Below are 11,612 nucleotides of genomic sequence, written 5' to 3'. Positions count from 1 at the left end.
ACTCCAAATTTCATTCCCACGACTCATTTGTGAAGAGGGCCTCATTTTTTTTATAAGACAAAGGCAATAAATAAGCTTTTGTTAAAATGGCACCTCATTCGCCTATCTGAGTCTAATTTACTGATAATTTTATCTTATATTAAAATTATGACCTAAAAGCAGAAGCAGCTAGAACAAATTTTACTGTGTTATAGCTGAACGAAGCAGGAAGAGGGGAGAGACACAAAACCAGGTTAAGATGGAAAGCTCCTCTATTCTGTCTTGGTGAGTGGTTTTGCTTTGCGTGGACTTTCCCTTCATCCCACAGGATGTGAGATCTGAGAATGCACCCTCGACTTCCCCCCAAGCTACAACTCTAATCTCACATGTTTACCATGCTAACTTCCTAATTTGAGTTGAATATTTTTAACTGTAATATTAACAGATTAAATTCTGGGTCACCATCAAGAAAGGTTTAGTTCATTTGCCAAAATCGTAAGGAATTTCTGCCAGATACAAATCAGGTTAGTCTGGATACAGGAAAAAAGTTAAAGGCATGTCATGCACTTCACAGCAAGGAAGATGCCGCATGATAAAGGGAGCACATCTCAAGCGGAACCTCAAAAACCCTCTCGGTTCACAATGGCAGAGGCCAGAAAGGATGATAAGGCCACCTATAAGGCCAAATATCTATCCTAATTACGTCAGAGCACTGGATTCTGAATCCACACAGAAGGACAGCTTCCTGTCAGGCCTCAGCCAGCCCCCTCACACAGACTCCTGGCTTGCCCTCGTAGCATCCCATCTCTACTGCTTACCAGCTGTGTGACCCTGGGCAAATTCCTTCACCTCTCTGAGCTTTAATGTCCTCCTTGTAAAATGGGGATAATATTAAAGTATGACAAGCATATTTAAAGAGTCCTAGGAATTTTTCATTCCAAGTGCAGTGTGTACATTCCTCACCACTCTCCAATGAGGTGCTGTCAGTGCCTCCAGGCAAAGACCCCAGGAGCACAAGTTGCTTTTATTGTTCATTGCAATGAGGGAGAAAACACGACATGAGGAATCGTGCAGCTTCTCACTAAGAGGTTGTTAGAACAAAGAAGCAGAACCAGTAGGAGATATATACTAAGAGAATCATTGCAAGGAATTAGTTTATGCAATTGTGGGAGTGGGCTAGGGAAGTCCAAGATCCACTGGGCAGGCCGTCGTCAGGAAGGCAGGCGGAAGCTGCTGTCCACAGTGGAATTTCTTCTTCTTCGGAGAAGCATCAGCTCTGCTCTTCAGGCATTTCAACTGATTGCGTCCCGTTCACCTAGTTCACCCGGGATAATCTATTACTTGAAGTCAACTGATTATGAACTTCAATGCCATCTACAAAATATCGTCATAGCAACACTTCACTTAGAGTTTGATTAAACTATTGTAACGTTTGGGCTAGTGTTAGGCGATTTTGAGGAGAATCTAAGAAAGAGGGACTTTGCTCTTAACTGGATTCGGCAATACTATGATTGGGTCTCTTAATAAGTCTTGCCTAGAAGGAGGAAAGATCATATTGAGGCTAAAGCTGTAACTGGTAAAGAAGTAGCAGTAATTCATATCATCTAGGAGAGAGGTGTGCCGGGTCATTTCTGTGCTTTGGACGATGTTCTTACCTGTGTGCAGACACGATTACGGAGGGGCCTTGTTTTCTGTCTTGATACATTGTGGTCACAGATTAGCTGTCTTAACCTGAAGTTCTATGAAATTGTTTATGTTCAACCGAAGAACACCAAAACCTAGCTGTGAGTACCATACTAGCTCGCAGCAACACCAAGGCCAGCTTAATTGTATCCACGCAGCTCCCAGAGGTCAGGGCATTTTTTTGTCTCACCTTTTTTTTACAGTCTGCCACTGTGAGGTAAGACAAAGTGCTGAGGAACTTAGAAGGCCGTCTAACAGGGACAGAATGATTCCAAATGGAACTTTCATTAACTTGTGGTTTCTATAACACACAGAGAATAGATTCTTCTGAAAAAAAAAAATGTCTTTTTCTAATGACTACCTTTAACTTTAGCTCAATCCTTTAGTCCCTTACAAATACGTGGAATTTTAATGTTGCAGGATAACAAATATGGAAAAATGCAGTAGTTCAAGGAAAGGACACCAGTTTTCTAAGTCACAGCAATTCCCCTCATTCTACCCTCAACATTTGACTCAATATTCTAAATTAAAAAAAAAAAAATTTAAGAGTAATTGAGCCAGCCAGAGCTTTCCTGAATGTAATCAATGTCCCTAAATTTCCTTTAAACATGGTCAAGCGGCACCAGAGGACAGAGCATAAAGATCACTCAAGGCGAAGAAACAGTCCGTTTGAAAGACCCTACGGCTACTGAAGGCAGCACTGCATGACATTGTAGCCCCTTTACTGGCCTGGACTAAAACACCTGGAGCTTTCGAGAGCTTGAGAAGAAGAACTCACCCAGCTGGATTTATACACCTGGAAAAGGCAAAGATATGGCTTGGCTGCTACCCGCAGAGACCCTTAGGTCGACTCAGAATTTGGAGAATTCCACGTGAACCATAAAAGCAAAAAGAAAGACAGCTAACCCATGTGTAGAAGCCAAAGAAAGGGGAGGGAATGGGGACTTCGAAGGAGGGAAATCAACTCAGAGAATTATTCCTGGAAGGTGCAATCAGAAAATCCGGAAGGATACGTACTATTGACAACCTCATCTATCCCTGATGCTGCTCAGAAACCCCCACCCCTCTTGCCACCAGCAGACACACACACACACACACACACACACACACACACACACACAAGAGAAGACTCCGATTTAGTATCCTCCCTCCATTCACAGAAAATTCTCCAGGGGCCACTGAGTGGAGGCCGAATTGCAACTGGGGGATTTCCCTCTCTCCTTCCAGGCCTCTTAATACAAACTCTGCAACTAGCAACTGAAGCGTCACCATAGAGGATTTTTCTGATTGGCCAAAACCTGATCTGGCAGGGTTTGGTTCGGGTGTTTTTAGATTTCCTTCGCTGGGTCTTCACCATTGCTCTGCAACTCAGAACAGTAACTGCTGGGACCGCCTTGGGAAGACAATGATCCTACACACATCTCTGATGCTCGGGGCCCTTGCCCTGGCCACCACGGTGGGCCCCTGTGGAGGGGAAGACATTGTGGGTGAGTGCTCGGCTGAGGGGTGTTCTCTGGAGTGGGAAAACAGGACATTGAAGGGAAAAGAGATAGAGATTTCCTGAGAAATAGTAGAGAGTTCTCAGGGGCCTTTTCAATAGTAAGAGATTTAAAAATTATGGCTGTTCCTCCTTCAGGAAACCAGAGCCCCAACCTTCTCTCTTTGCTACCTGTGCTGTTGAGAGTCCACCAAGGACATTATTCTGTTTACGGGATGCAGTGAATATAGCCTGGAAGTCTCTATGGCGTTCCATCTCGACTGCCTCAAAGATTAGGGATGTTTCCGTGAGTGAAGTATTTTTCACTATAAAAAATTTATGAACTATTACTCCCAAATTTCTCTGAACAACTTTTGAAGCTTTTCATATGTCTCCAGTAATGTATCTTGGGGGAAACAGCTCCATGAACTATGTGTACTATGTAGACACGCAGAAAGATGTCCTCTTTCTTGGTCTCAGACTTACACGCCTCTCCCTGTCGGGAACAGGCACAGGTGGGGAGGGAGGGGGGAGTCCGGGGGCTGAATCCCTCTGGACAGTCCTTTACCACGTGGTCCCCACTTAATCTCAGCTGCCCCATGCGTGCCGCCTCACAAGTGATCAAATAAATGGGTATGTAGGTATGTTCTATTAACAGTGAAAACGTATCAACGTCAGTGCTTATTATTTTTGACTTATTCCTATTACAGATACAGCTTCATATTTTTTCTTTAGCAAAGTAAGGAGTATCTTTATTTTTATTTTAAAATTGGGCAGTTTATGATGAAAAACTTGGTGAATTAAATTATTTTATTCTCAAATTATCAACCCATATTACCTGTTCTTCGCTCCGTCCAAGCGCGCAGTGTGAAAGGGAAACGGGCGGGCGCAGCCTGGTCCTTTGGTCCTTCAGGCCCCTCCACCGTCCGCGTCCACTTCCCACCCTCCCTGCAGACATTCCTTCATCCCGCTTCCCTTCGGACCCGTCCCCGGCTCCCCGCTGTTTTGCAGACATGAACCGTGGGTCTGTAAAAACAGAAGTTGAAAAGTCCGATGGTTAGAAGGGGAAGTGAAATGGAAGGTGCTCTGGTCTTCCGCAGCTCGTTACCCACGGCTGCTCCCGTCCCGGCTTCGTCTGGCGGTGCCGGCTCCACGTTTCCTTTCGCATCATCGCACCGAGGGCCCCGGCCGGGCTCCACTTGTCCATCAGGCACAGCGGGAGCGGTACTGAAGGCCTGCGATATTGTAGGGCTGCGAGAAAATGTTTCAATTTTTTAAATTGGAAAAAAAAATGAAGTTTTAGAGCCTAAGAAAGTGTTTTAACTTTTCATTCAGCCAGTACTGTCATAAAATATAATTTTTAATACTGAAGGAAGGGGCCCATGAAAGCAGCACTGCGTGGGGCTCACAAGTCATGAGGCCGCCCTGGTCCTGGCTGATCCTGGCCTTCGTGTGGCTCTGCTGCCTGTGTGCCTGTCAGTCTTCCCCAAAATCTGTGTGATCCTTAAAAATAGGAATTGTCATTCAATGCATATTTTTTAGTACGCAATAGCTGAGTTTGGGGGATTCCAAGATGAAAATTCATGCTACCTGCCCCCTAGAGGGTGCGCAGACTAGTGACAGAACCAGTACGGGGAGCAGGAAAGCAGAACCATTTGCTGAGCAGGACAGTGGACACAGCTGAGGCTGGAACTATGAACGGGACTTGGCTCCAGCTGGCACAGCCGTGCGAGGTCCTCCAGCAGCACTTGGCATCCCAGGACAAGAATCAGATGAAAAGAAGGGTGGCACATATTCATGTTTGGAAAAGGAGTCAAGGTTTATTGCTTCCTTTGGGAGTGATAAGGATAAGGAGGCTTTGTTGGAAGCCTGCTAAGGGTCAACCAAAGCAGTCGTACTGGGTAGGGAAGAAAGTGAACCGGAAGAGGAATAGACAAACCTGGAGAGCGGGATGTTGGGATGGAGGGCTGGAGGTCACATGTGGTCAAAAACATGTTGATTAGAAGAGGACTTAGCTAAAAGTTTGGTAACTAAGCAGAAACTGCAAGGATGAATTAGAGGTCTCCAGGAAGTCCTAAAAGATAACTTCGTTTCAGGGAGAAAAACAGACCTCTGCAAAAACTAGTAGCATAGGTAGTTTGGTTTAATTGGCAGATACTTGTGGAGGATGCTGGAGTATAAGGCTGTGGATATCCTCATGGCAGGACTCCCTGCAGTATATTGTATTTACTGCTTTACTCTCACCATTCAACGAGCTCCCCGACAGAAGACCATGCCTGCTGGGTGTCTTACTCCTTGCCCCCTGCCATGTCTGGTGCCTCTTGATGCTCAGTAAATGAGGACAGAAGGAAGGATGAAATGGTGAAGGCCTCATATATGTCTTGACAAAAGCAGCCCGTCAGCCTCATTGGGGTGGAGTCATCCTGCGCTGGCGGCCGTTCTGCCTTGGCATCCTCAGACTACTACACTGCACATTTGAGAAAAAGGGCCTTAATTTTCATTGAGTCCTCATGTGAATGTAAATGTCGAGTCAGAAAAAGGAGAGAGGTTAATAATCTCCTCTAAGAAAAAGAAATAGGGGTGGGGAATGACAGAAATCCAAAAACTAATAACGCTACCATTTTTTATTTCAGAAGAAATGAAGCGCTCTCCTCTAAGGACCACTACTGTTTTGTTAGCAAAACAGAGACCTTAAAAGCATCATCTATTTTTTTTATGTATTTTGTAATGTTGTTTCCGTTTGTGTTATGCTCTTTCCTATGCCCTATAATAGTTAGAAGAAACCCGTTTAAAATAATAAGATCCTGTGCGATTTCTTTGGTGAAAAAAAAAAAAGGGGGTCCCTGTGTAGAAAATGTCCTGCTCTGAGCCAGTCTTGGGAAGAGGAACCGTAATAACTGTGCTATTAACTGATGAAAGAATTAAGTGAGAGACGAAACTCAGGAAGCAAAGGGAAGTAAACCGAATCTCTGAGAAGCTAAATACTGTGATAACTCATTTGTTCCTTCTTTCATTCAATTGCAATATTTATTACAAGCCTGTGATGTGCCAGACACTGAGCTAGGCACTCAAGGAATAGCAGTAGATAAGACATGTGATTCTGCCCTTGCGGAACAAACACTACAGTGGGAAGACAGCCTGGATTCTAACTGAACAACTGCCAACACTAAGCAGGGAGGAAGCGGGTGGTGAGAATGTTCTGCAGAGACTGTGCCAAAGATGAAGCCCACAGGATTTGAAAGTCATTTCTGTCACTTTATTTAATAAGGTTCTTTACCCCTCTGTTTTCTGCCTTTCTGCTTGTCACCCTGACTCATCAGCTGACCACGTTGGCTCCTACGGCATAAACGTCTACCAGTCTTACGGCCCCTCTGGCCAGTACACCCATGAATTCGATGGAGATGAGGAGTTCTACGTGGACCTGCAGAGGAAGGAGACCGTCTGGCGGCTGCCTGAGTTTAGCAAATTTACAAGTTTTGACCCACAGGGTGCACTGAGAAACATAGCTACAGCAAAATACAACTTGGACATCCTGATTAAACGCTCTAACTCCACCGCTGCTACCAACAGTATGTGTCTATCATCCTGCCTCTCTTTACTGACTCTATCCCTTCATACTAGGCCTCACTCCCTTCTTCCCCAGGGATAGCTACCCACTCACCACATAAAACTCCTGTTTCCTAAGGAGTTCCTGAGTCTCATGGTAATTGCAGAAATCATTTCAGAAATCACACTTTTTCATGTAATACAAGGGTCCTTACTCCCATAATGCATTTCTTAAGTCCCTCGAGGAGAGATCACATAGATCTCCTACCTTAACAAGCACACTCAGAAGAAGGGCACGTTGATAAAGTGCAGGCAAAATACAGTATTTCCCAAGCAGAAAGGAAACAAAACCTCTTCAGCTACCAGGTAGGGAAACATCGGTGGGCAGGCCCCCCCGGGATGCAGTGCAGAACTCCAGGGCAGAGCTACTAGCAATTCACATCAGCACTCTTTCTTCACCATAGAGGTTCCCGAGGTGACGGTGTTCTCCAAGTCTCCTGTGGTGCTGGGTCAGCCCAACACCCTCATCTGTCTCGTGGACAACATCTTCCCTCCTGTGGTCAACATCACATGGTTGGGCGACGGCCGCTCAGTCGCAGAAGGTGTTTCTGAGACCAGCTTCCTCTCCAAGAGTGACCATTCATTCCTCAAGATCAGTTACCTCACCTTCCTCCCTTCTGCTGATGACATTTATGACTGCAAGGTGGAGCACTGGGGCCTGGACGAGCCACTTCTGAAACACTGGGGTATGTGTGAGTTCCACCACCTTGGGTGCCTTCTTGTCTGTTAAGTCCAAAACGTCCTGCCCTTAAGCCCCTAACTCTCATGGCCAAAACTTGTTTTCCACACTTTTCCAAGTGTTTCCAATGATAGACTTCATTCTCCCCCCTAAGCCTGGTACCCCAAGTCTCTGCAGACTCCTGTCACCCCATCCCATATGCATGCGCACGAACACACTCTGTGTTCTGACCTCTACAACTTCACCTTTGCAGAACCTGAGATTCCGGCCCCCATGTCGGAGCTGACGGAGACTGTGGTGTGTGCCCTGGGCTTGGCTGTGGGCCTCGTGGGCATCGTGGTGGGGACCGTCTTTATCATCCGAGGCCTGCGCTCAGGTGGTGCCTCCAGACAGCAAGGGCCCTTGTGAATCGCGCCCTGGAAGAGGAGGTAGGAATTCAGATTTGTTAGAGCTGAAGCCACAGTATAAGAAGGAAAGCGGGAGGAGGTTGGACAAACAAATGTGGTTGTAAAGTGACATGGTGACGGCACAGAAGCTCTTTAAGACCCACCAGTCTCATGTCTGTCCTGTTGCAGGTGCACTGTCCTCCGCGGGAGCGGAAGAGTGGATGTGCTAGATGATCTGGTACTATGCTCATCGCCCTTCCTCTCTCCTCCAAACGCTTCTCCTCTCATCTCTTCTCTGAGACTGGAGGTGCCGTGTCCACTCAGAGTTCGCATGTACTTGGAATTCTCCCCTGACCACCTGAAGTTTTTCTTCTCTCAGTTGTTACCTACTATGGAATGCCTGGAGTATTCCATCCAGCTACCTAATCCCTCAGTGACGCTCATCCAATGTCTCCATGGAAGCAATAAATTCCCCCTTCTGAGGTCTTTTATTGGATTTTTTTTGGTCTTTCACCTCAGGTCTGATGAAGATCATGGCTAACACTGGAAGACCCTTATGGCTCAGACTCATTTAATCTCATTTTCCAATCATGTTCCACGCCCAGTAAGACAAGAACAACCAAATATAGGATGATAATACTTTTAGATCTTGGCAGAGGTTAATATTTTTTTCTTCCTACGGGTCACACACTTGGCCTCTGCCACCCACCCCTCAATTCAGGCATCCACGAAGGTCGTATGGGCCCTCTGTCATGTATATTTATTATAGTAGAAATACAAAAACCAAATAAGTCTGGTTTATTATTTATCACTATAAAGCTAGAATAATATAGCTTTTAAAAGTTATTACAGAGAAGTAAGTTAGGAGAGAGGAATTTTGAATCTTGAAAATACCAAAAGTCAGAATTTCAGTACCAAAAGTCAAAAATTGTTGCCAAAACTCTAAATTTACGAGGAGTGCGTGATGATGGTAGAAGCTTTCCTCTGTCCCCTCCTTATCCTTGAGGAGATAAAAGTTCTCTAGACAGGAAAATAAATGTAAGTCAGAAGAGCAATAGAATAAGATAATGATGTGGGTGTTTGAGAGGACCTAATACATTGCCCTTACTAAAAGTTAATGACAATGAGAAAAGGGATGGGACTTAGAAACCACAGACAGATTCCTAGCTGAAGGGGCCTAGCTGGTGAAACCCTGCAAGACAACAACATAGATTTCCCTGTGCCACCATGGCATGTGAGAGACAGTGTAGCGAATATTGCTGCCAATGCTTCTAGGCAATAATCCTAAATCAGGGTCACTGAATCCCCTCTGCATCCCTGTATGTCCTGGGGAGCAGTAAAATATCCCCAATATCCCCAGCCTCCTATTCCTTACCCCTCCTGGCTAAGGAAAGCATGAGCCTCTGCGAGAGAAATCTTAGACGGGACAGCACGGTTGAGATAATATAGCAGTCACTGTAAGTGACTCCTACACATGTCCTCCACCAAATTTGCTATAACCTAGGGGAAATGAATCAACATATGGAATTCTCTGGATCTTGTGAATAAGTCTAAGACCTCACTCTTGAGAGTGTGTGACCTGACTTGGAGTTATTTTTCCTCTTGAAATTATTTTAGACACATTTCTTCAGACTTTCTACTCTGCAGCCACTGAGCCCATACACTGTATCTAGGATGGTATTATGGAACAGCCATAAAATCTATGAGGTTGACCCGTCCATGCTGTCTGCGTTAGTGAGCTTAAAATTTCATTGAGGAAAAAAGACAAAAGATGAGAAGAATAATAGGTGCAATATAGTTTTATGGAAAGAAGCCTAAATCTAAATCCAGGACTCAACATGTTATAGCTAGAATTTTAAACTTTATAACACTGGATAAATTATCTAATATTTCTGAGTCTTATTTTGTTTATTCATAAAGTGGGAGTAATAATACTGCCTTGCAGAATTATTGGTAGGATTTGAATAATCTTAATATTTAGTCAAGGCCTTAAACACAGTATACATATATATAAGAAAACAGTGCTAGTTACATCCATAATTAATTTATAATAAAAATATATCATATTACATAAAAGGCACTTTTGTTTGTCTGAGACTTTTAATGATTTAGGAGATGCAAACATAAAACTATGGATGAATTTATTTTCTTAATTGAAGGATTTCTTTTTTCTCTCCAGAATGACAGAGGCTGAGATTGGGGCTGAGTGAACAGGTAGGGTAGAGTGGTCAGTGACATATCATTGTTGAAGAAATTGCAAAGGAAATTGTTAGGACAAGAAGTTGTGATATTTGACTTTGGATTTTTACATTCTAAAAAGAAATATGTCACCTCCTTATGGCCCATAAATATGTAGTCAAGGTGTGTTATCGGCAATGGATCTTGATGCATGTTTACTTTGGTGAGAGGGTAGGGAAGATTCAAGGGGAAAAAAGCTACCTGCAAGGGAAAGGTAGAAGAACAATTAAAAATATAGACTGGGAATTAGTAAATGCAGGGACTCTGAACCAGAGGTGAACATGAAAACACAGGTCAACTGAAAAATGCACAAATGTGCCAAGAAGTTTTTGGCAACAAGATATTTAAAATAGGATTTGAAATACATTTTTTGTAAATTTCAATGATTCATTTTGGAGAGGGGTGTGTGTGTGTGTGTGTGTGTGTGTGCATGTGTATGTGCATTATTGTAACATAGGGGTTATACTGAATGACACTGTGATGAGATTCCCAGATATACGCAAATGCTGCCCTGCTAGACCCCTCCCAATGAAATATGGAAGAAAGTAAATTTATTTGAATTTGAATTTTATCAGAAAGATGCATTCATGTCTTCATATGATTTTAATATAACAGATTAAAATTAATCCTAAGAAATAAGAACATTTATTTTTATCTGCTAAAAGTTAAAACTGGAAACACCATGTAACATTCCTATAAACAAAGTTGGAAAGATGGTCAACTAGAAGCTTCTAGCTCTCTTCCCCGCCCCCCCAAAATAAACAACTATATTTTGCCCAAAATAACCAAAGGAGAGCACCAGAGAACAGTAAAGAAGCAACTGAAACTCTATGGAGCATAGAAACCCAGATGGCCACACAGAGAAGGGAAACAAACACCTTGCCTCTTCCACACCTTCCCCTCACTCGGGATCATCTCGGAAACAGGAGGGATTTCTCCCTATGTGGAAAAGGTAAATAAGAGACCCCAGCTGCCCCCATCACCACCAAAAACACCTGCAGTCTTCACTACTAGAGATTCCTGCAATCCTTACAGATTCTGAGCCCAGCTGAGGATGCTTCCTGGAGTTTATGAACTAAGCTACCCCCAGAGAAAAAGCTGAGACTGTCCCCCACTTCATGGGGAGTAGCATGGATAGCAATACAATAATAGTGGGGACTTCAGTAACTCACTTTCAAAATAGCTTGATCAACCACACAGAAAGTTAATAAGGAAATACTGGACTTAAAGAGCACTTTTGACCAAATGGACCCAAGAGATATATACAAAACTTTCCAGCCAACAGCAGCAGAATACACAGTTTTCTCTAGCACACATGGGACATTCTCCAGGATAGACTATATATTAGGCCACAAAACAAATCTTAACAAATTTAAGAAGATTGAAAATATTCGCATATTACACATCCGATAAAGGGCTGATAACCAGAATCTATATAGAACTCAGGAAAATCAGCAAGAAAAAATCAAATAACCCTATCAAAAAGTGGGCAAAGGACAAAAACAGAAACTTTTCAAAAGAAGATACGCTAATGGCTAACAAACATATGAAAAAATGCTCAACA

The 11,612-nt window shown here is 43.6% G+C and overlaps 1 protein-coding gene across 1 annotated transcript; it reads left to right on the top strand.

The window, feature by feature from the left end:
- Positions 1–3,010: 3,010 nt before the first annotated feature.
- Positions 3,011–8,296, top strand: LOC105810148 (HLA class II histocompatibility antigen, DQ alpha 2 chain-like). Its single transcript, XM_012644076.1, has 5 exons — positions 3,011–3,149; positions 6,460–6,708; positions 7,150–7,431; positions 7,678–7,852; positions 8,000–8,296. The coding sequence occupies exons 1-4, from the start codon at positions 3,068–3,070 to the stop codon at positions 7,830–7,832; spliced, it is 768 nt and encodes a 255-aa protein (XP_012499530.1). The 5' UTR covers positions 3,011–3,067; the 3' UTR covers positions 7,833–7,852; positions 8,000–8,296.
- The last annotated feature ends 3,316 nt before the right edge of the window (positions 8,297–11,612 follow it).

Source organism: Propithecus coquereli, unplaced genomic scaffold (genome assembly GCF_000956105.1).
Source record: "Propithecus coquereli isolate 6110/MARCELLA unplaced genomic scaffold, Pcoq_1.0 Scaffold1029, whole genome shotgun sequence".
Classification (NCBI taxonomy): Eukaryota; Metazoa; Chordata; class Mammalia; order Primates; family Indriidae; genus Propithecus; species Propithecus coquereli.
The sequence above is the reverse complement of the archived record's forward strand: the minus strand, read 5'-3'. Positions and strand labels throughout refer to the sequence as shown.

Bases quoted from the DNA above. Each gene is read 5' to 3' on its own strand.
- LOC105810148 (XM_012644076.1), top strand. From the start codon at position 3,068: ATGATCCTACACACATCTCTGATGCTCGGGGCCCTTGCCCTGGCCACC. The intron at 3,150-6,459 runs GTGAGTGCTCGG...CTGACTCATCAG, and splicing joins TGGAGGGGAAGACATTGTGG to CTGACCACGTTGGCTCCTAC. The intron at 7,432-7,677 runs GTATGTGTGAGT...TCACCTTTGCAG, and splicing joins GCCACTTCTGAAACACTGGG to AACCTGAGATTCCGGCCCCC.